At 43.7% G+C, this 24,981-nt stretch overlaps 1 protein-coding gene and 1 long non-coding RNA gene across 9 annotated transcripts in view; one reads left to right on the forward strand and one right to left on the reverse strand.

Annotated features, from left to right (window-relative positions):
• Positions 1-1,276: 1,276 nt before the first annotated feature.
• Positions 1,277-22,193, reverse strand: LOC149870494 (uncharacterized). Of its 4 annotated transcripts, XR_016440770.1 has the most exons (4): positions 21,979-22,193; positions 16,960-17,391; positions 16,517-16,841; positions 1,277-5,736 (listed from the first exon to the last, which is right to left on the reverse strand). It is a non-coding gene; the product is annotated as an uncharacterized LOC149870494 (long non-coding RNA). The 4 variants fall into 4 exon arrangements; XR_016440771.1 differs by having other exon boundaries at positions 1,277-4,702; positions 16,683-17,391; XR_016440769.1 differs by having other exon boundaries at positions 1,277-4,702; positions 16,517-17,391.
• An 8-nt stretch (positions 22,194-22,201) lies between these two features.
• Positions 22,202-24,981, forward strand: part of MMAA (metabolism of cobalamin associated A) — a 42,771-nt gene continuing 39,991 nt past the window's right edge. For 2 of the 5 annotated variants that reach the window (XR_016440765.1, XR_016440764.1), the window contains exons 1-2: positions 22,241-22,306; positions 23,041-23,506. Coding sequence is in view for 1 of the 5 variants with exons in the window: in XM_090036347.1 (XP_089892473.1) it covers positions 22,247-22,306; positions 23,041-23,506 (526 nt within the window). In the remaining 4 variants the exon portion in view is untranslated. The other 3 variants (XR_016440766.1, XM_090036347.1, XR_016440767.1) reach the window with 3 other exon arrangements.

Here is a 24,981-nt window from a genome sequence, read left to right on the forward strand (position 1 = left end):
TGAAAGGCATGGCTGGCTCCAATCTACCCATGAAATCTGCCAACTGCCTCCTTAATTTAACCCCTAGTTACAAATCCTAGGCTAGATTCCCTGCTCATGTATGTTGCTGTAATTCTGTTGCCTACACCAGAGTTACACTGGCATAACATTTGTGCAAGTGGAGAAAAAGATCCACAGTTCAGTTTTGCCTTTGAGACTAAGCCACATTGTTAGTAGCTGGGGGACAATTGTATCGGAACAGAGTAAGATGTGATAGATTTTTAAAAATTGAAGGTAAGGTAGGGTGGCACTTCACAGATTAACTGGTTCAGAGAGGCATTAGCTTTTGTAGGCAACAACCTACTTTGATACTATGGCATGGATTGTTAAAGGTGTTCTATTTGTTTTTACATTGCTAAATGTATTCTTGTCAAGCTGGGAATCTCGTAACTGAAAAACTAATGAAATGATGATGCGGTGATATTACAGAAGCTGAGGCACTGAGATGCTATCAGGTATTAGCTGTTAACTTTTTTTTCTCTATTAATGCTTAGTTAATATGAAGGACTACTTACTGTTTTAGAGAGCTCTGCATGGAGTGATGCAGATCAATATCCTCGCTGGTTCCATCCACTACCTCTCTACCCATAGTCAATTACCCAGAGGTTTCCTGGACATGGTTCCATCATGTTTTGAAAACTAAGTTGTATTTTCTAAGATGTCCAGGAAACTTTCTGGGTAATTGACTAACAAGGGTGAGATCAGGATTTGACCTCCTGGCATTTCAAATGTTTAAAAAAAATATATTGAATTTTAAGAACACTTTTTCAGGTGGCCTTTTTACATTGCAAAGCAGCAATATAAGGGCATAAAGCTAAGCAAAATATATATTTTTCCCTTATCAGCTTCACAAGGAAAACAAATGATACTGCAGACTGAATGTTCCCTGTACTCTTTCCATTCTTCCTACACTAACCCTCACGTGTCCCAAAGTGAACTTGCATTTATTTGTTGGAATATGAATTCAGAGTGATACTTGCATGTTGGCCTCAGTCAGCACTATAATCTTATCATCAGTTGTGTGGCTCTTGATCAAGATTTTATTATTATTATTATTATTATTATTATTATTATTATTATTATTACCATTTGGATGAACCCTGGCATGCTTTGGGTTGGTGCTGGAATAAGAAAGAGAATTTGAGTTTTGGTGTCTTGTGTATTTTTAGTGGAGAATGTTTGATCATGTAAATGCTTCAAATTAAAAGGTTACCTTGTACATCTAGCACAGAGATACTACTTATACTTTGCTAGTACCATTGACCAGTTTTCAGGATATGTGGCTTTTCTTCATGCTGTTTGCAATGCCTCTGGAGAGAAAGTAAAGGAGGACTGTGTCTCAAGCACAGTTTGAAGCTGTAGACAGCTGGGAAGGATTTTTGAAACCTCCTTTTGATGGTCTGTATTTTAAGGTTCCAAACGGAAGGCTTTTCAGTGCCCTCCTAGTTCCAACCTTTGCTTCGACCCTAGTTAGAATTGAAATGCTTAATCCAGTCCCTTACCCTCTTGCTAATTTTTAATCAACCACAGTTTGAGACCTCCACCTTTTTTAAGTATATGGCTGTAATTCTGCATAGATGTTCCTAACCTTGGCTCTGCACATGCATTATATATTAGCTGCTTGGGGTACTGTCATACTCCATAACTTTGTCTGGAAAAGTTTTGGGGGACCTTCCTTGTACCTTTGCCTTCAACACCCCATTTTCTTACTCTGCAGCCTCTGCTGCTATCTATGTGCAGTGCATAAACCACTGACTTGTAACCCAGTGTAGTTCATGGCCAGTTGTCAGGATCACTGGTGTCTTTAAGAGAAGTAGGCCCAGCTCCCTGGGTTAGAGCAGGTGCATCCCAACTGGACCTGAGTAACAGGGTGAGGGGAGGCACCTGCGGCTAATAAAGAAACAAAGAGCGGTTAGGAAGGTTGTGGCTTTTCTGTCGGGAGGAGCTAGTTGGGCCCTGGGGCAAACTGCAGGAATTTTCTGCAGAAGGCTGAGAGCTGGGAGGGAATGGTAAAAGGGCTTTTTCTGCATCAGCCAGCGATGGAAAAGGCTGGAGAGATCTAGGGGTAGGGGGCAACAGAAGGGATTGGTTGCTGGCTTCCCATGAGCTGGAGGATTGAGAGAAAATGAATCAACAGAGATTATCCACAGACATTACTAAGCTATGTTTCTGGAAGTTTGCAAGTCCCCTGGAAGCTTGCTTGTTGGCCTGTCCAGCCACATCTAAGAGAGAAGATGATTCCCAAGTGGAAAGTCTGGAAATTGTTGCTAGGAAGAGCAGGGAAGGGCTCCAGCATAAAGGGCTGGGACTGGTTAACCTGAGGAAGCACTGCGGGAGTGGCAGAAGATATCTATGTGAAGGTATTGTTTTGGGGACTTGTGTGCTTGGTGGCACAAATATAATTTTGTTGACATTTAAAGACTGATCTTACGTTGAAGAAGAAAATATGCGCCTCTAGGTACAGGGGATTCTAACCATAGCAAAGCAAATGGTGAAGTCTTTGACGGTCCAGAAGGAGAATGGATGTGATACCCCTGCCATATATCCTTGCCCCTAAGAGTCGTGGTAGGCAGGAGTTAATCATGCCTACACCACCACACAAACTGTGCAGAAATTATACAGTGCTTAGTCTGGCTTGGTATCATTAAAGCAAGTCCTCCTGCTATTGTGGTCATGCTTTCACAGCCATAGTTGTCTCTGGCAACAGTGGACACACATGGTTTCTTCTGATTTTTTTTTTTTTTTTTTCCCTGTAGCTCGACTTGTTCATAGATTTGTTTTGGTTTTTTTTACTTCAGCTTTACAAGTGTTTCAGATGTCTTTGTTTTAGGACCTTCTGCTGTTTAGATCTTTCATGGTATGCTGCTGCTGCCACAAGCCAAATCCCCAATCATCACTTTGTGAGTTACTAGTTCTCTCATAGTCTGATTTATTAATTTATTTTGGTTCCACTGTTCAGCATACTGTAGCCTTTTATTCTGTAGACTCTTAGTCTGCTGTTTTGATATTCATGATTCATAACTGTGAACTGGCAATCGCACTATACGTAACATAACTCTATCATCAGTCACAGTAGAGCAATGTATTTCTCACGTGTCTCAGTTCATGCATTTTTATAACTGTATATGGTAGGGGGAGAAAGTGTCACTACATCAGACTCTTTACTGTCTGAAGCACTTTTACAACTCACTCCAGATGGGCTCTTATACCATTTCTGGAGTTACCATCTTTTCTTTCTTTCCCCTATACACTGTTGAACCACCTCTTCTTTACTTGTTGGCTAATCCCTTTCCTTTTTTCCCCCAATGCCTTCCATGCAACTGTTTGCCAGACTTTTCTCATCCCCCGCTGAATAACTTATGTTCCAGGCAGACCACATGGCTTTAAAGTCCAGTTGCCAGAGATGGATGAGGGAATTATGAATTGTTATAGTTTCTGGAAGCCGCCCACAAAGATATGCACTGCTCATCTTGCTTCTGCTTCCAGTTTTTCCAGGGTGAGAAGACCCTTATTATCTGATCTCAGTTTGGCTCGTATACTGTTTCAAAGATCAGTTTAATTTTAAAATGAATTTTGCAGTAATTTAATTTGTATCTGACAGAAACTACAAAGCTGTCAACCAAGGTGATCCAAAGTTTGTATGTGGTGGGTTGAAATCCCAGACTGCTCCCTTCAGTTGTACGCACCCATGTTGCATTTGCTTGGGCTTTTTTTTTTTGTTGGGCAGGTGACTTAGTGGCACTTTTTTCTCAAATGCATGCTAAAATACTGAGTGGTTTAACTTTAGGTAGAGGTTATTTGTGCATTGCACCAGTCTTGTACTTGTTGCCAGCAATCTTTTGAACAGTTCTCTTTGTATTACCCTCTAATTGGACTTGTGATCTGACAGGTGTAGGCAATGAAGATCTGGCATGAGAGCCCACAAGATGCTTGGAATTTACTCAGGCAGACATTACATGCTGAAGCCTATCCTGCCTTATCCTCAGTGATAATAAGGCAGGATACGTTCTTGCTCAGGTTGCAGAGACCGTTTTTTTCCTATGGTCTCTGCAACCTGAGCTATGTAGAAGTTAGTATGTGTGTCCTGCATGGGCTACAAACCCACTTTTTGGTTATGGTGGAAAGATATTCTGAGTTTACAATGTCCATAATCCCATCCAATTGTAGTGCAGTGAATGGAAAGGAAAGGTTGTTTGTTTCTAATCACTCGCATCTCTGTTTAGAGTGGAGAAAAATGCTGTACTAATATCAATAAACATATTTAACTAGTTTTTCCTAAGCTATCACTTTAAAAAATACAAACATATTTAATGGGCAACTGAAACTAGTACAAACAGGGAATTCAGTTTTACTGTAACCTTTGACAGAAGGTTAAAGACCGGCCATTTCTAAGACATTGTTTTTCTTTCCTGTTCCGGATGCTGCAGTCACTTCCCTTTACAAGGCCATCGAGTTCAGGCATGTGTTCTGCCCCTACCCTCCCAAATTCAGTGGTCGCAGCTCCGTGGTCACCAAACATGAGAAGCAAATCTTCTGCTCAACAGCAGGATGCGGACAAGATTTAGGATTTGTCATAGTAGTAGAAACAGAAGCCTCATCTGGTCAAGCAGTGATGCTAAGGGTGGAATTTCTTTGTGTTGTAGGGTGACTTTGGCATTGTTATCTGGGATGGGGAGAAGGCAGGGTAGATTAGCATTTGAGTTTGGGCCATGTCGTGCCAGACACAGCATGCATTCATAACAAAGATTTGCCCTAAACTGGAAAACGTAGTTTTATATAGGCGGATAGCTCTTAGAATTGATAGAAACAAGGTACCAGTTAATTAATGAAAAAGTACTAATATTCTTATTGTAGCTGTCCTTTTTTCCTAAGGTCTCTGCAACATGCAGATGGACAGAGCTACATGGAGGACAAAAGGCATCCCTAACTTCCATTTTCCTTGCTTTTGTGTACTAGTTTATATTTTCCTATGGATTCCTATATTTAATTACGTAGGAACAGAAAAACTGAAGACTTCATACAAACATTCACCTAGATGCTGCATCATGCCATACCCCAGTCCTGTTTGTGCCACCTATCTTCCTTCACTGCTGCAAGGTAGCTTGAACTTAGCACCTTGAACTTACCTTGTTTCTATTCTGTTATTTTCTTGGACTCCTTATCTTGTTTTTGACAATTAGGTGAATGAGGGAACATGAAGGAAATTTTACAATCTATACACTGCATCTTCCAGTTACTTTTTACTGTTTTACAAGCACCATTAATTTTATAGCCTTTGAATTGGAAAAGGCCATTTGACTTCACCTGGGTATCATTGTAGCATAAAATGAATTATTTTAAAATTCATTATTTCTATCATTGTCCATGCATAGTATACTTGAAATATACTTTTGTGTGAATAGGAAATGTTTCTTGTATGTTACTGAGTGTAGCAGAAAACCAGTTTAACCTAAACTATATTTTCAGTTGTTCTCTTATGGTAACTTTTAAGGCCTAGAAGTGTGGAATATATGGTAGTAACTGGCTTCCATGTGCTGGGTGAATTCACAGGCACCAGATGTTGCTTTATGTATTTGAACACTTTTTTTTTTTTTTAATTGATCTATAGTTTTGCACACAAATGTTCTATACACAAACATCTGTATGTGCAAGTCTTCAAGTGCAAAGGTCAGTGCATTCATGTCGCCTGGGCTGCACCTGCAAAATAGGAGGTTGGGATCAGGCATTATTGGTTCAGTGTATGTGTAGTTTTTACTGACACGATATTAAGCAGTGGAAAAGTAATATTTTTTAATTGTATTTGATCAGATGTTGGTATTAAGACGTCACTGGAATCTAACCAGCGTGTTTCTCAAAGAAATGGAAGAATATAGTGTGCTAGTGTGTCAGTAAACGTCTTACCCTTAATAAAGGAGTAACTAACTGCTTACAAGCTATGGACAACTGACAAATAATGTCCAGTCTTTATGCATACAAGGTTCTGTTTGTCCATTTCGTACAACGCTGTTTTTTAGATTAAAATGCATTCTGATTTGGAAAAAACCCCCAGAAAAATAGTAGTATATGTTCCATGTTTTGTCTTTTAAATCAGTTCTGGTCTGTTACAAATAAAAAGGAGGTAACTTCAAGTTCTGAAGGTTAAACTAGACTTTCTGGTTCACACATTACCAAAACAGAGATTCTGCCCTTAACATTTAATTAAAGTGATGAGATATGAGACAGAAAGGAATCCAGAAGTTCCTGTACAGATTAGTTCATGTTCCTAAAGCTTTCTTGGCTTTGTTAGGAGGAGTAAAACACATGGTCAGGTACTTTAGTCAGTAAATTTAAAAAGCTATTAATCTGAATACACCAAAGAATCAGCTCTGAGTTGGAAAGTATCATTTTACACAGCCACTTTCCAAAGGAGAACTGTGTTTGAAGATAAATGCCAGATAAATGGATGTCACATTTCCATAGGAGAGCATGGTGTTTCTTTTACTCTGCAACAGTACACACATTCAGTTGTCTTACTCCCATCCAAACAGAAAGATATGTGACACTTTAAGTAACAGCACCCAGAAAACAAAATCAAAATCACTTTCATAGATTTCATAGACATTAGGGCTGGAAGGGACCTTGGGAGATCGAGTCCAGGTACTTCTTACAGGTACAGGTTTCCCTCGCTTTATGCTGTACATGCGTTCCTGGAAAATGGCGCATAACTTGAATTCGCATAAAGGGAACCCACTTTACAATGTAACAAATAGGGATACGTTCCAAGACCTTGACTGTACTGACCCCAAACCCATTTCTACCACTTTTACAAAACAATGTTGGTACTCTCCAACAGCAGACAGTCTGCACAAGCACAGGGCACTATCGTAATGGGGATGGTAATGATAGAAATGTGTCGCACACAATAAGCAAGAAGCACAGGTCCACACAGGAGACTATTTTGGTACACATCACTCCCACAATGCTTCACACAAAGCAGCTGACTGTAGGCTTCCACCATTGATCACATGAGAGTGAATTTGCCTCACATATAATGAATTTTTGGTATAAAAAGGGTCATTGCAAAGGAGCGAATTCACACATACAGAACCCGCATAAAGTGAGGGAAACCTGTACATCGCACAGTAAATAAACTTCCAAATGAAGTAAAAGTAGTCTAGCCCCCACATTGATGCAGTAGGCAATACTGTTACGTTACTGTTACTTAAATGTTCAGATACACTAAAACTGCCCCCAAATACCAAAGTGGTGTACTAAGCAGTGAGAGAGCTGGATTTAAAAACAAGCATTTAGAGAGAATTAAGAACATAAAAAAACATATTTTGGATGTGATCCTAAACTTTTCAAATCCAAGTCAGGTCAGAGGTAATATTTCATGTGTTGATATCTTTAAAGCACTGAACAAATAATTAATCATTGGGCTGTGTTTGGGAGCTCTGTCATTCTCAGCTGTTGGGTCATGTCACCTTGGTGATGGAAAGCTTTCATCTAAAGCAGTGGTTCTCAAACTTTTTAGACTCAAAGACACTGTTTGGAAAATGCCAACTCTTAGTTTTTGCTCTTTTTTTTTTTTTATTATGGGAGGGGGAAATAATAAAGCAATACTTCTGTTGCAAAAAAGCTTGGAAAGACCATGACAGGCCAGGTTTTTTGATGTTATGGATTCGTTTGAAATCTCTGGGTTGGTTTTGTGAATCATGTGTTTGCACACTTCACAATGCTAATATTGCACAGCATCCTGCAGCACCATTAGAAGGATCTTGGGGCACTGGTTGAGAATCCCTGATCTAAAGGATATACAATTCTAATTACCTTCATGTCAGTGGCAGGAGAGAGGTGAGAAGATCTCACCTAACCTCTCAACCTCTTAGATAATCCAGTCCTAGAAGCACTACGTGGGGAAACTCATATTTCAGTGATTCTGTAGATGGGCTTCTGCCTTCAAAAAGGTTGGTCTAAAATTGTAGCGAGGAGGACACTAAGGTTCTTGTTTGTTTGCTTGCTTGTTTCATGTTAGAATTACAGAAATGCATAGATGAAGAGACCACAGAAGTTTATTTAATCTACTGCCCTAAGCCAGGGTCAGGTATACTCAACTATTAATAATGGCCTAACTTGTTCTGAAAAGAAAAATAAGTTCTGAAAACTTTCTGTGAATGACATGCAATAGCCTGCCTAGATAAGCTGTTCTGGTGCTTAACTATCCTTATAGGGAGACATTAGGGTAAAAAAAAGTCTGAGTTCTTCCTTGCTATAAATGGGTTCTGTGATTTCTTGCCCTACTCCTAGTGGAGCTGGAGAACATTTGATCACTCTCTTTATATCAACCTTTTACATACTGGAAGATTTTTTTTTTTTATTTCTCCATTCAGACTTCTATTTTTCTGAAATAAACACATAACTTCCCCACCCCTTCCCTTTTTTAAATTTTTCATCAAGCCATATTCTCCAAACTTTAATTCTTCTGGTTTCCCCTTGGACTCTTTCTTAAAATGTGGCATTTAAAACTGAGTGCTGTTCTTCTGCTAAGGCATTCCCAGTGCTAGTTATTAGGGGTGTGTAAAGCAGGCCCTTTTCGATTCGGATTTGGCCCAAATCGGGGACAGTGATTCGCTTCATTGATTCACATCAGCCCCTGATTTGATTCGACTGAGTCTGAAGATTCAGTGCTGATTCAGAGAATCAGTGACACAGACATTTTTTCTACATATCTTGAGGTAGCAGGTGTGGCTTGTGATCGCTGCGATGCTGGGGCGCATAGAGTGTCCACAGAAGTGCGGGGAGGCCCTCCATGTGCTTGGCAGCAAACCCAGAATTACTTCTGGTCCACTTATGAGTCTGTCAGCACAGTATCGCAGCATTGGTGATTGGCTGCAGGGGGACCCCGGGTGCCCCGCCCCAGACCCAGAAGGCAGCAGTCACTAAGTCAGGTGGGTGCAGAGGGGAGCCCAGCGCACTCCCCAGTGGACCTGGAAATGCTTCTGGTCCACTTCTGGGTCTGCTGCCAAGCGCATTGGGAAACCCCCCCACTTCTGTGGGATACTCCAGGAGCCTGAGCATTGCAGCACTCATGAGCCACCTGGTACCTAGAGGTATGTAGAAAAAAACATTTAAAACTATCTCTATCTGAATCTTTCTGATTCAATTCGGAGGGTTCCGATTCAATTTGGAGAGATAAAAGGGTCTCCTGATTTGATTTAGATTTGGAGATTCAGCCACTGAATTGGGCCAAATCTCTGCCAAATAGAATCAGGGACTGAAGCCCCCACGGCCCTACTAGTTATAGCAGAATAAGTCCCTCCCATATTTTATGTATGACACTTGTGTGGCCGCATCCCCAAAATGAGACTTGCATTTTGTTTGTTTGTTTGCTTACTTGCAAGCAACATCCTAGCTCTCTTCTTTACTATAACGCTTTGACTCTTTTTTGCGGCACTCCTGTCCAGCAAGTTGCCATGTATGTTATGCATGTGTTCGGATACTTTTTTTCCTTCCTGAAGTGTAGTACTTTGCACTTATCTTTACTGCATTTCATCTTCTTGGAAAACAGGACAGAAAATTTCAGAAACTCCCAAGTTTATCCAGTTTAGATTAACTATTTTTAAAAGTTCTCAGAAGAAATATTTTATTCATGCTGACTTTGTTTCTATTTTCCTAACATCTTTTTTGTTTCTGAAGTAAGGTTTTGATAAGTGTTCAACGTACTCCTTCAAGCTGATTAATTGAGAGAGCTGTCAATAAACATAAAAATGATGTTAAGTGATAATCCTAAAGAGAGAAGAAAAAGTTTTTGTTGCCATTTTTTATTATTATTATTCTGCTTTGGAAAACGCACATCTTTCTGTTCTTATATATGTTATAAAGAAGCAGTTACAGCAGTGCTTCTCAAGCTTTCTATAAAGGTACCCCTCAGAAAATGCCAGCTCTTAATTTTCACTTTTATTTTTTTAATGCAGAAAAATCATAGATCAATAACAGAAGCTTGTTCTACAAAGTACAGGTAGTAATGTGCAGGAAAAAGTAGGACTTAAGCCATGGGGGGAAATGGGGGTTTGCCCTTTTAAAGTTTTGATGTACAAAGATGGCCTTTCAGGATAGTATAATTTTTTGTCTAAAAAATCTAAAATGTACTATTATCACCTCTATTTGTTGCTAGCAGGAATCTCAGATCCAGCCTTTCTCTGTTTAGCTGGAAGTTTGAGGATCCAAGAACAAGTTGCCACAAGGCAAGCCAGAGTATGAACTTACAGTATGCTGACTGATCAGTAGTAACAGCCTATGCGCACATTTATATCTGGTAGTAAATGCGAGAGAGTTTATCCTTCAATAAGAGAGAGAAGTAAACTACAAACACTGGGCTTTCATCTGTTGCTACCCTCTTTCTCCATTACCTCATGATAATTTATTCCGGTTCCTTTAGTTAATCAGGATCCACTTTCATGGTTTCTCTAACATTAACTAATATAATATACAAATAGTATATTAATGTGTGTGCGTATGTATATATGCTATATTCTAATGATGATTAATTTTATATAACGTGAGTCTGAGATGGATATAGATTATATATATAAGATGGGTTCTTGAGCTGCCTACAGTCTTGCAGGAAAAGCAGCATGGTGGCACAGACAAAAGGTGACGTTCTAATGCAAAAAAGCAGAAAAAAACAAACAAACACCAACAAAAACAACCCCAAGTGAGGGATGAGCCAGCCCATGCTTTCTTCCATTTGCCATTCCTTTTTAAAGCTCCAAACTGAAGGGGTTAATACATATTAGTGTGGGAAAAATCAGTGAGTTTAGGGCTTCTGGATTTGAGAGTCAATTAAACTACGAATTGTGCTAGTAGAGGGTTTCTTGCTTAAAGTTATGCCAGTTTTGATGGTTATTAAGATGTATTGGTTCAACATAAAAACAAGCTAGGAGTTTCTTTTTTAATATATTTTGTATAGTTAAATCTAAAAGGTTTGATGATTGCAAAGTCTACTCTTAAATCTAAATCAGTGGTGTAGTGACAGGTAGTGTTATAATCAGGCAAACATCCAGATAAAGCAAGCTGCACCCAAAGGCAGATCCAGGGGGTATGTGGTAATATATTTACCCCTCTTTGATTCATACTCCACCCAAAATTTAAAACCAATTGCCTGGGACAGGCAGGGCATTTCTATTCAGGCAGTGCTGAGAGAGTCAATTGGCTCATTATCTCTTTGATTCCTACTAATCTCTCTTCATTCCATGGGTGTTAATGACCCTCTCTGCTTTTTAATAGTCTTGATGTTCTGCTATTCAAAATATCCTTTCTTTGGTAATGTTGCTGTCTGTTAGCCATTTCTGGTAATGTCCCTCTTGTATTTCAGAGCCCTGAAGCCTGCTTTTATTTAGCTCTAGGTAAAAACGTAAACTCAGGTATGGTAATATTAACCCAGATGTAGGAATGACTGACAGTTAAGTATTGGAGGCACTGTTAAGATGCTCAAGAAGGCTAGATTTTGTTTTATGAATATGAATAAGAAATTTAAATTTAATTATAATGACTACAGGAATAACCAGAGAATTTTTTTTCACTACCAGTATTTTGACTGTTTTTGCCTAGTTGGGGGGTTAAACTTTATATATAATATAGTGAATGAACACACATTCCAAAAGTTATTTTGTTCACTTTAATCTTAAACTGAATAACAGAATGCTAGCCCCTAACATATTTCTCTTGAACTGGAAAAAAAAAGTCTTATATAATATATGATGATGTGCCACACTATCTGTGCCCCTCTTTTCAAAATCCTAGATTACCCATAGCTGCTTTTTCTGTATAAAGTCAGGCTGCAATTGTTACAATTTATGGTCCTGAAAACAAGTCAACCTGCAGCTCTATTAATGTTCCGGGAGAAAAAAGCTGTTGACTCTCTTCCTTGAAGAGAACATAGGGAGCTCATGATGGACTGGCTAATGGGCAATGACTTTGTGACTAACGGTGAAATGTTACTTTTATCAGTAGGTGTGACAGAAGAATTGCCATTACCATTGTTGATGGTAGTGTTGGAGTGATATTGTAGATGTAATGGAAATGTGTGGCAGGCAAGGATTATTCTTATGGACAATGTTTTATTGGACCAACTGCATGGTTGCCATATAGATCGTTGTTGTAATTTTCTTCTTGTTCAGGGCTATGTTATAAGTATGGATTCATTTTAAGAAGGCAATGACCAAAATGATAGTTTCATAGTTAATAGGGTCAGAAGGGACCTGAGCAGATCATCAAGTCTGACCCCCAGCCGTGGCAGGAAAGAGTACTGGGGTCAAATGACCCCAGCAAGGTGATGGTCAAGCCTTGTCTTAAAGACCCCCAGGGTAGGAGCCAGCACCACTTCCCTTGGAAGTTGGTTCCAGATCCTAGCTGCCCTGACCGTGAAGTAGCGCCCCCTGATGTCTAGTCTGAATCTACCCTCTGCCAGCTTGTGACCGTTATTCCTAGTCACTCCTGGTAGTGCTCAGGGGAACAGGCACTCCCCCAATGCCTGCTGGTCCCCACTGACTAGTTTGTAACAGGCCACTAGATTCCCCCCTCAGCCTTCTCTTGTGGAGGGTGAATAGATTCAGGTCCCGTAGCCTCTCCTTGTAGGGCCTGCCCTGCTGCCCCCTGATCATGCGAGTGGCCCTCCTCTGGACCCTCTCCATGTTGTCCACATCCCTCTTGAAGTGCGGCGCCCAGAACTGGATGCAGTACTCCAGCTGAGGCCTGACCAGTGCCGCATAGAGGGGGAGTATCACCTTCTTGGATCTGCTTGAGATGCATCTGTGGATGCATGACAAGGTGCGGTTCGCTTCCTGACTGCCTCCCCACACTGCCAGCCCATATTCATCTTGGCATCAATGATGACTGCAAGATCCTTTTCTGCCTCTGCACTGACGAGAAGGGAGTTCTCCAACCTGTAGGTATAGTGCTGGTTCTTCCTCCCCAGATGCATCACCTTGTACTTGTCAGTGTTGAATCCCATCCTATTCTCGTCTGTCCACCCCTGTAACCTGTCTAGGTCTGATTGCAGCCTAATCCTTCTTTCTAACATGCCCACATCCCCCCCCACCTTAGTGTCATCAGCAAATTTGAACAGGGTGCTTTTTACCCCCTCGTCCAAGTCACTTATGAAGATGTTCAGGCCCATTAGCCTGACTTCTATCCTGGGGAAGATCTTGGAAAAGTTTATTAAGGAGGCCATCCTTGATGGACTGGCCCAGGCTAACATCCTAACGGATAGCCAGCACAGGTTTGTTGCGGGTAGGTCTTGTTTGACCAATCTCATTTCCTTCTATGACCAGGTGACCTATCACCTGGATGAGGGAGAAGAGATTGATGTCATATATCTTGACTTCAAAAAAGCTTTTGATCTGGTATCCCATGATCACCTCTTGGCCATACTGGCCAGTTGTGGCCTTGGCTCCACCACGATCCGCTGGCTGGGAAATTGGCTCCGTGGTCGGACCCAGAGGGTTGTAATTGATGGCAGTCACTCATCGCGGTGCCCTGTGACCAATGGGGTCCCTCAAGGCTCTGTCCTGGGACCCATACTGTTCAACATCTTCATTAATGATGTGGACATTGGAGTCAGGAGTGGACTGGCCAAGTTCGTCGATGACACCAAACTTTGGGGCAAAGCATCCACGTCAGAAGATAGGTGGGTGATCCAGGCTGACCTGGACAAGCTCAGCAAATGGGCAGACGAGAACCTCATGGTGTTTAACACTGAAAAATGCAAGGTTCTCCACCTTGGGAGGAAAAACCTGCAGCATCCTTATAGGCTCGGCAGTGCTACATTGGATAGCACTACAGAAGAAAGAGACTTGGGGGTCATCACTGACCACAAGATGAACATGAGCCTGCAATGCGACGCTGCGGCTAATAAAGCGACCAAAACGCTGGCTTGCATCCATAGATGCTTCTTGAGCAAATCCCGGGACGTCATTCTCCCCTTGTACTCGGCCTTGGTGAGGCCACAGCTGGAGTACTGCGTCCAGTTTTGGGCTCCACAATTCAAAAAGGATGTGGAGAAGCTTGAGAGAGTCCAGAGGAGAGCCACGCGCATGATCAGAGGTCAGGAAAACAGATCTTATGATGACAGGCTGAGAGCCATGGGACTCTTTAGCCTGGAAAGCGCAGGCTCAGGGGTGATCTGATGGCCACCTATAAGTTTATCAGGGGTGACCACCAGGATCTGGGGGAACGTTTGTTCACCAGAGCGCCCCAAGGGATGACGAGGTCGAATGGTCACAAACTCCTGCAAGACCGTTTCAGGCTGGACATAAGGAAGAATTTCTTTACTGTCCGAGCCCCCAAGGTCTGGAACAGTCTGCCAGCAGAGGTGGTTCAAGCACCTACATTGAACACCTTCAAGAGTAAATTAGATGCTTATCTTGCTGGGATCCTATGACCCCAGCTGACTTCCTGCCCTTTGGGCAGGGGGCTGGACTCGATGATCTCTTGAGGTCCCTTCCAGCCCTGATGTCTATAAAATCTATGAAATCTATGTTGAACAACGCAAGCCCAAGGACCGAGCGCTGGGGGACCCCACTGCCCACATCTCTGCAGGTCGAAAATGACCCGTCTACCACCACTCTCTGGGTACGGCCCTCCAGCCAGTTAGCGACCCATTTGACTGTGTAGGTGTCGACACCATAGTCCCCCAGTTTTTTAAGAAGAATGGGGTGAGAGACAGTGTCAAAGGCCTATGTCCACTGCTACCCCTGCATCTAAGGATTTGGTGACCTGGTCGTAGAAGGCCACCAAGTTGGTCTGGCAGGACCTGCCTCTAATGTACCCGTGTTGGTTGCCCCTAAGCATAGCCTTCCCTGCTGGCCCCTTGTGGACATGTGCCAGAATAATTCTCTCAAAAAGCTTACCCAGGACCGAGGTAAGACTAAGTGGCCTATAGTTCCCTGGGTCCTCCTTCCTCCCTTTTTGAAGATGGGAACCACACTGGCCCTCTTCCAGTCCTCTGGCACACCAGAGCACCATGAGTGCTCGTAAAGCCGTGCCAGGGGTCCCGCAATAACCTCAGTTAATTCTCTCAGCACTCTGGGGTGGAGATCATCTAAACCAGCTGATTTAAATACATCCAGTCCCTCCAGAAGTTCCCTGACTAGATCCTCCCTGACCCTTGGCCTAGGTGCGCCTCCCCTGGGGCCTGAGGGGGGCCCAGTGGGGGAGGGGGGGCTGATCTGGTCCCTGCTCAGGAAAATGGAGGCAAAGAAGTCATTAAATAGGTTAGCTTTGTCATCTGGTGTGACGACCAGATTTCCTAGTGTGTCTTGCAGGGGCCCCACGGTACCCGGTACCTTCTTTTTGTCCCGCCCCCATGTATTTAAAAAAAGACTTCTTGTTCTCCTTAATCTGGGAAGCTAGTCCCATTTCCATTTCGGCCTTGGTCTTCCTGACTGCCCCCCTGCATCCCCGAGCAACCGCAATATAATCCTCCCTGGTGATGGCCCCTCTCTTCCATTGGGTGTGTGTCTCCCTTTTAGTTAGGAGACATTCCTGGATGCTTTGGGTGAGCCATGGGGGCTTTTGTGCCCTCCTGCTCCCTTTGATCCATATTGGGATTACTTCCCTTTGGGCTTGGAGGATTGTCTCCTTGAGGAGCGACCACTCTTCTTGGACACCTGGCTCCCCTCCCCTCTGGGACCTCAGTGCTTCCCTGACTATTCTCCTTAGCTCACTGAAGTCTGCCCTCCTGAAATCTAGGGCTGCTGCCTTGCTGTAGGCCTTTGCCACCTTGTGCTGGATGGTGAATTCCAGCAGGCGATGATCACTGTCGCCCAGGTGGTCAAGGACCCGCAGCCTCCTTACCAGGTTGTCACCCGTGGCCAGCACCAGGTCCAACAAGGCGTCTCCCCTGGTGGGGCTGTGCACCTCCTGGGTTAGATAGAGGTCATGCATTTGGGCTAGGAACCTATGTGAGCGGTCATGTAGCTGACTCTTCTTCCCAGCAGATGTCTGGAAAGTTCAGGTCATCATCTCATGATGACCACGTCCTTTGACCTAACTACCTCCGTGAGCTGACTTAAGAATTCCTGGTCTAGCTCTTCCCCTTGGTTGGGTGGTCTGTAGTAGACCCCCACCGTTAAGACTCTTTCCCCTTGACTGCCTTGTATTCTAACCCAGAGCACTTCCGTGTGCCCCTCCTCTGACTCTGCTACCTGATGAAGATGTGTATTCCTCCTTAATGTAGAGCCCCATACCCCCGCCTTTCCTCCCTGTCCTGTCCCTCCTGTACAGCCTATAGCCCTTGATATTTACTGCCCAGTCATGCACTGGGTCCCACCACATTTCAGTGGGCCCCACTATGTCTGGGTTGGTGTCAGCTAGCAAGAGGGTAAGTTCCTCCTGCTTGTTTCCCATACTACAAGCGTTTGTGTAGAGGCATTTGAGGCCTCCTGTGGATGTGTGCGCTGGCCCCCTAATCACACCATTGCCCTGGCCTGTTGCTTACCTGTGTATATATTCTGCTCGTCAGTCTAGGCTGGGCTGTACTTGTGAGTGCTGCTGGGTTTACCGGTCCAAGGCTTCCTCCTCCCTCGTCTTCCCCTTCCCCCAACGAGCCTAGTTTAAAGTCCGCTGGAGGAGATCCGCCAACCTAGAAGAGAACATACGCTTACCTTTAGGAGAAAGGTGGAGCCCATCCCACCCGAGCATGTCTCTCATCGTGATGTGCAGGTCGTTGTCAAGGAAGCCAAAGCCCGCCTCAAGACACCATTCCCAAAGCTGCCAGTTGATCGCTGCGATGCACATCTCGTGCCATCTTCCATGTCCGCTCACTGGTAGAACAGAAGAGAATACCACCTGCGCACCTATCTCCTTCAGCATGCCCCCCAGAGCGTGGTAGTCCACCATCAGGTGATCAGGGCTTCTCCTGGCCACATCATTAGTACCTACATGGATTAGGACCATGGGGTAGTAATTGGTGGGCTGGATCATGGCCTGGATCATCCCTGTCATGTCATGAATCTTTGCTCCAAGTAGGCAGTAGACCTCGCGTGTCAAGAGGTCCTGGCGACAGATGGGGCCCTCTGTACCTCTCAGGATGGAGTCGCCTATGGCGATCACTCGATGCTCTCTCCTCCGGAACTGCTTAGCTCCTTCAGCCTGTTCACAGCATGGAGAGTGTGGAGTTGCCTCCTCTCCAGTTACCTCCTCTCCCTCCTTCTCCTCCAGTGTTGCCAGGGCCTCGTACCAGGGCCTGTTTTTCAGCCAGATTGGAAGAACTGGTACTACTGTGTTACAAGCAGCCCTGGTTCTGGAGGTGACTGTCTGCCACTCTGCAGTGCAGGGCACTTCCCAGGGTGCTTCTTCCTTGGGTGTGTGGCCCTGCAGGGAAAGGAAATAGCCATTATTTTCTTCCTCCACCTCCGATTCCCCTCAGACTGCTAACCTCCTCCTGGAGCTCCCTCACCTGCGCCTCCAGGGCCCTAAGGCAGGCGTCTGCAGGACAGGTGTGGGGGTCCCCAATCCCTGCCCCCCCCCCTCCCTGGCCTTGTTGGGCAACTCCTGCAGGCCAGGGGGTGGGAGGATGCCAGCTCCCCCATGGGCTCTGTCTGGGTGGAGGACTCAGACAAGCCCTGGGCAGGCTGCTCACCCCGGGCAGGGGCCCTGGCAGCACTCCGCATCAACACCATCAGAGGAGTTGCTGCTTGTTTTTAGCTTAGTACAGTGCCTTCGTCCTGCCCTAGTAGGAGTCTCCCTCCTGGCCCTTCCTGCTCACCCGCCGACACGAACGCCGATGCAAACACCGGCACGCTCTGTTCGCACAGCGCAGCTCCCTACCAGCTCAGCTAAGAGGGATCCAGCTCAGCTGCGTCCAGTCCTTCTGCCCACTTACCTTAGGAGGATCGGCTGCTGCTGTGTCTGCCTCCACCTTGGGTCTGGTAAGGGGGCACACGTGCATGCAGGACACGCATGCGCCTGGATCCCTCCTCTCCCTGCTGCTCCTGGCTCCCGAGGTGGGGCAAAAATGTTTAATCTTTAGAAAAGTGGCATTTTTTTTTCAGGAAGGCAGCTAAATTAAATTGCAGATTTGACGCATGCTCAGCATTTTAATTTGATTTGGCCTTCTTTGATTCAGAGGGGCTAGTGAGGAGGAGGCAGATTGGCAGTTTCTATTCAACATCTTCCTTACTGCTTCACTGCACTCTCCACTTTCCTAGTCTACATTGCTACTCTGAGTAGAGGAACATGAGAATGGTAAACCAAATCAAAACACAGACTATTAGTCCAACTTTATGCAGTAGACCTTTTGTGAAACTTTCCTATCCAAGGCTCCATGCGCTACTTAAAAGCAACCAGCAAAGAGTAGAGAAGGTAAACTTGTTTTCTCCACTTTCCTTTCTTTTTGTGTAATCAGCATTTATTTTAAAACTAGCTGAGAAGCTGGAATAATTTTATAAATGACCTTCTTTGTTTTTAATTTTCAAGACTGCAGCTGATCTTTCCTGGTTTTATGATGGACTATTAGAGAAGTCTTAGAGATGTATATTTGGAGTGTTCAACCCTTAACTAAGAAGAGGTTTCTGAAGGCTTAACAAATGGTGTGGGGAGTGAAGTGGACTTACCAAAAACTAGCTAGAACAAAAAATAATTTCAGTCTCATTTAATCATATACCATTTCCTTGGTGATGCAATCCCAGCAGTTCTCCAGTCATCCATAGAGTCTACCAGGGTAAATGGGGCCTGGCTGCTGTAGGCAAAAAAGCAGCAAGGAACAAGAAAGGAAGTCTGAAAGATTTTGTCTTTAAATCATTGGGCATGTGCCCTATTTCCTCATTAGTCCCTTTAATAGGTCATTGTGCTAGCTTAACATAGGACATTAAGTGGTGATTAAGGCCTTTGGAAGACCTGTGCTCCTGGGTGAATTCCACCATAAAAAGGTACTAGCACTTAAATATCTCCTTCTACTGGCAAAGTAGTATGAACAGCAAATGGTACAACAGGATTGTCTCTTCCTGGAACAAATGTAGATAGAAAAGGAAATGTTATGAATACGAAATACAAGCCAGTCGGGTCTTGTCTTCTGGCAATCTTTGCTGTCCTCTCTGAGGAGATTTGATTTGTCTATAGGAGCAGTCTGCTTCTTGCCCAGGGAGGTATGGGGCACTCCTGCAAGTTGGGATAACCAGTAACCTTTCAAAAATGGCAAAAAATTCTTTAGAGAATTTGCCAAGCTAGACATAAAGCTGGAAAACTTAAAAGGAATTGAACAGGGCTTTTGATGTGCTTTCTGACTGTGCTAGTGTTACAGCCCATAGTATCAGGGAAAAAGGCAAGCTAACTTTGCCAATGGATTAGTTTTAATCAAATAAACAGACATTTCTGCTTAATGCTGACAGGCTGAAATAAGATATTTGATCAAAAAAGAAACACTCAGCAGTTCAGTCTGTCTCCTTCAGTACTAAAATTGCAAAGCATCATAATAAGTACAGTTGAATTTAGTTTAGAGGGGGCGAAGGGTGTTTATCATACAAAGCTGAGCGTGAGTCATCTGAGGCAAACACTGCAGTTTTCTGTTTTTCAGCCTCAGGAATAATATGTCAAGAGTCTGATAAATATTGAATTAAGCTGCAGGGCAACTGTTCATACCTTTAATATGATGATTTCTATGTCTTACCTCGACCCACACTCTATCACAAAAACAGAATTGCTAATTAACTATTATTCTATACCTTTCACTTCTGCTTCTGTGGGTAAGAAAATGAAGTTCCCACATGTACCATATACTCTAGAGAGATCTCTGACCTACTGCAGAGACCACAGCAAAACAAAAATGTACCAGGAACTAGAAAGTCAGAAACTTGCTGCAGAATCCTTGGCTTTTAAATAGGCTGAAAGTCACTTGCTGCTGGTCATGTTTGATTAAATGCTAAAATAAAGCTGGGGATGAAATTCATTCACACAAAGGTTATTCAGTGATTTTTCTATCTCATGTTCTGAGTCCTACTGAATGCACTCTGGATAAACATTGAATGTTTTTTAAGGGCCTCAGGTGATTAAAACTTTGCTTTGGCTGAATAGTACAGATTTATGGTTGTGATGATGTAATTTTATAAATTCAGGGCACATCCAAGCTGAATCAGAAAAATATATAGTACTAGTAGCTTCCTCTTCTGGCCAAAAGAAGTAGCAGTCACTGAGAAGGAAAGTGTTATATGATTATCAAGCTACTGAGTGTTTCTGGAAAAGTGAAATATATGGGTAATGAGGATGTTTGGGATCACAGAATATGTATCCTAATTACCTTGTTGTCACTGAGCAAAGTGTAGTAGATGAGGGCAGAATATATTCCAGGACAAAGTAAAAAGTGACATTTTTCACCTCTGTAGAACTGTTCTCTGTGTGTTTTCAGAATCCTATCACCACACATTAGAAGCAATATAATCTATATATAATTGTATTGCTTTTTAATACTCCTCAACCAGTTCAGACTTGAATTTAAAAAAAAAAAATTCATAGCGATGAGTGGTGGGGGGGTTTGACATTTCTGCACTAGCTAAATCCAGAAACATGTTGATAACGATAATCAAGAATGCTAGTTTTCTCTAATTTTAACAAAATCCCCAAATTTTTGGATGAAAAAGGTAACCCAAAATCCACACTTTTCTGTGATTAAAATGAAACACTACTAATATATGAATATGTGTATAGTGGTGTTTCGTTTTAATCACAAAAATTTGAATTTTGGGTTACTTTTAATAGGACCTTATGGCATCCCAGGGTGCCATGATATGCTGGTTGAGAATTACTGATTTAGAGGGACAAAATGTGTTTGTGAAAGCTATGGAAGTATCTTGTTGTATACTGGATTTAAGTTGCATTTGTATATAAGATTCTCTGCGTGTATGTCAGACTGCGGTGTAAGTCGAGGCAACCCTCAGAAAATGCCAACTCTTACCTTTTCACTTTTAAGAATGCTTTTTAACTTTCTGGATTCCTATTTGAAATCTCTGGAATTATCTTGAGTCATGTTTACATACTTAAGTGTTGACACATTGCGTGGCACTCCTGCAGCACCCTTGAAAGGAAGTTGGCTGCTGCATCCTGGTTGAGAATCACTAATGTACTGAGCCAGGGCATTAATAGATGATGGCACGTTACACCCTGTGCTGATGCCTGCCTATTGCCAGGCTCTTGGCAGCAGAGGCTCTGGCACAGGATTCTACCATTTGGAAGGCTGCCCTGCCCAGGTGGTCTTCCCAAGACCTTTGCCACAGAAGAACTTGGAAATGTTGTTCCATTTGTGCGTGCGTGTGTGTGTGTAGGGACAGACAAGGTTCTTTGCTTAGATGTGATACTTTTATTAGACTAACTAAATAGTTGGAAAAATGGTTCTTTGCAAGCTTTTGGATACAAATGCCCCGCTTCAGGCACAGGGAAAGCCTATTGCTGGTTTTATGCTTTCCTGGGTAGAATAGAAATATAAGTAATATATATTTCTACATATATAGAATATATGTAATATATAGTGTGTGCGCATGCATGTGGAATATATAATATACTGGGTGTGTGTATACACACATTTTATATAAAAATGTGTCTATATGATAGTGTGTTGGGGGATGTATACCCCCCACACTCAGTGTATTTACCCCCCCACACTGTGTGTACACTCTACTGTATATATACTTTATATGCACATCATATAGTGTGTGTGTGTATATTATAGTATGTATATGGTAATGTGTTTTATATGGTGTATGTAAATAACGTAGAGAGTAGTTGTGTGTATACACAGCGCATAAATATGTGTATGATAGTGTGTGAATTTATATATATAAACTACAGTGTTTGGGGGGTGTAGTATCTATATGGTATGGTATTGTCTAATGTGTGCACAGACTAGACAGACGCACACGTTACCGTACACCCACACACATTTTGCCCCGTGACACTCGTGCAGTCCCTCACCCGTAGTGCGCGCTGGGGGCCGCCGCTCTCTCCAGCGCCTCGAGCCCAGGCGGGCGGAGCCCCGTGCCCGCACCCTGCCCGCAGCGAGGGCAGCGCCCATCTGCCCCGGCCGCCGCAGCGCTACGGGGCCACACGAGCTGAGCAGAGCACGGCAGGGCTGCCCCGCCCCCGCGGGCAACGGTGGAGCGCGCATGCGCCTCGGTGAGGCCGGGACCGCCTTGCTCTTTGCCCCGTGGCGCTGTGGGGCGGGGGACGCGCTGTGCTGCGCATGCGTGGAGCGGGCCGCATCCGGAAGTTCCGGCGTGAGACGAAGCTAGGCGAAGGGTCGGTGGGTCGGGCGCGAGGCCGAGACCCCGCGGGGGAGAGGCGGGGCGGGGCCGTTGGGTGACGTGAACGCGGTGACGTATGCGGGGGTGGGGTCTTCCCTGCCATCCTCCGTAGTGTAGACGGGGCTCCTTGGCAGTGCTGCCTGGCCCGCTGCCCTGTGCCCTCCCCGCGGCAGGACCCTGCCTTCCTTGCGGGCCCGGAAACTTTCCCCGTCTGCCAGGCAGGTGGAGGGGGATTTTCGTAGCGAGATTTGAAGAGCCTGGTGAGGATGGAGCCCAACCTGCATTGGTGCTAGGCCTTCCCAACCCCGGAGGGACTGGATTATTCCTTTTTTTTCCTTGTTTTTTTGTGGCGTTTACCACACTTATATTATACTTTTATTTATATGTTACCAAAACCCATGCTTTAAAAACAAATAACTTGATGTAGTACCGCCAGCTTATACCAGACCTTGTGCATCCCCCAGCGCTTGCTGGGGGGCAGGTCCTCATGGCAGTATTTCACTAGTGGGAAGAGAGTGCTGCCTTTTGCTAAGAGCAGCTGCATAGGTATCTTGCCTGCAAAGCACCCTCCTCTGCACTGTGGACACAAATGTGTGATAAAACAAAGTCAGCTGGTTGTATTGAAAAGGTTGCTCATATACACTGGTTGGTTGGAGTCTCTGGGATTTGGTTGGAGCATCTGGCATGTTTGTTTCTTCTAAAAACAAATAACATTTTCCCTTTTTCCTCTTAGGCTAGCTGCGAGCTGATCCTGTTGATGCTGAGCAAGAGCATAATGAACATGTCCTTGTCACTGCGAAGGTTCCCTCGCTATCCTTTTTTAAAGACCTTTTTCAAAAGTTTCCACTCAAGTTCCACGTCCGGTTCAGTTTTTCCAGATGTCAAAATGTTTAATTCTGTACACTGGTATTGCACAAAGTGGGTATTGTCCTCGGGTGGTTTGAAGAAAGGGATGCATTACCAAGCAACTTTGGAATCGCAGACCCAAGGACTTTCTGACAAGGAACAAAGACTTGTAGACAAACTTTACAGTGGATTAATCCAGGGGCATAGAGCTTGCTTGGCAGAAGCCATTACCCTTGTAGAGTCAACTCACAGCAGGAAAAAGGAGCTAGCTCAAGTGCTCCTTCAGAAGGTACTATCCTACCAAAGAGAACAAGAGCAGTTAAATAAAGGAAAACCACTAGCCTTTAGAGTGGGTCAGTCCTTTTTTGTCTGTCCAGTTATGATCTAATACTGATCTTGTTTCTCGTTACTAGGATTTTAGTTTTTTCAGAAATTAAGGTTTATATTCTTATATCCTTGAATTATCAGTGAAGTGTAACCATCTCATGTTCTGTTTGATTCATAACTATACTTTATCTTTGATCTGTACTAGAAAATGCTCTTAAAAGGTGCATCCTGACAAGCGTGCATGTGTGGTTTGTGGTATATAAAACTCGGAGGTGCCACAAACTACATGTGGCACACGTGTGCCCATTCATTGTACTGCTAATTTGCAGCGTGGTGGGGGGTTTTTGACAGCAGGAGTTCCTAGGGTCAAAAAAAACCCAACACCACAAAAAAGGGGTGTAGTGCATATGGCAGCAGCGTGCACCACCAGAAACGGAGCCTGGCTGGCCAGAGCCACTGACTGCCATGCAGGCTCCAACCTGCCACCCCAAAAGGACCCCAGGTAAGGCTGCTGGGGCCAATACAGCTGCTGGCCCCAATCTCCCCTACCCCACCCAGGGCAGTTTGCCATATGCCAGAGCACATGTGCAGGAGTACCTAGATACAAATAGCAACGTAAATATATGCCGCTGCTATTTGTCCCATGAGAAAATGTGAGTGGTTGTCAGGATGCACCTACAGAGGCTTTAAAAATGAAAGTGTGGTTTTTGGAGAGGATAAAGATGAATTGATTAATAATAAGAATTTTGCAATCATTCACGGCTTAGATGTGGATAAACACTACCAACTGGCCTTTCTTTTTCCCCACCCCCAGGGACAGGCATTTTTTTAGCTGCTTGGATCCCAAAAAGAGGGAAAAAAATAACGTCCTTCCCCTATTTTATCATTACTCAAGACCCTTTCTAAAAACAGATCTATCTTTTACCTACAAACTGTCAAATGCTTGCCCTGTATCAAAAGGGCTACCACAAAGCATGATGTATGCAAGTACTAGGGGTTGGGTCTTTTGCCTTAAACACAGGGCAACAAGGCAGATTTATTTTCAGAGTCCAGAGTTGAAGTCACCTAACCCCTGTTTTAGAAGTAACAGCATTTAAAGACAGTGTTGTGCCTTTGCATCTAGTCTGAATCTTCTCAGTTGTCATTTGTGGAAATATTAAATAGCTTGTGTATTCCACGTATTACGCTTTTTAAAATTCCACAGCATAAATCAGTATGGATAAACTTCTGGGGAGGGCAGAGGAGGCTGGAAAAATCAAATTTGTTATGAATAGAGCGAGTACATGTTTGAGGAGTGGGAGCTTCTTGAGTAGATTGATGTGATTTTGGAATTGAAGTATGTTATAACTCGTCATTTGAGGACGCCGTTTTTGGTATGCGTTACTGGTTGCCTTTGGTATGATGTAACAGACAAATGAAACCCATCAATATATGTTGTGTGAGGGAGGATTAATTTTAGTGGCTGGTTACAAAATCTCTGTGGGAGGATGTTTGTATGTGT

Source organism: Crocodylus siamensis, chromosome 2 (assembly GCF_052110815.1).
Source record: "Crocodylus siamensis isolate JL-2025a chromosome 2, ASM5211081v1, whole genome shotgun sequence".
Lineage (NCBI taxonomy): Eukaryota > Metazoa > Chordata > Crocodylia > Crocodylidae > Crocodylus > Crocodylus siamensis.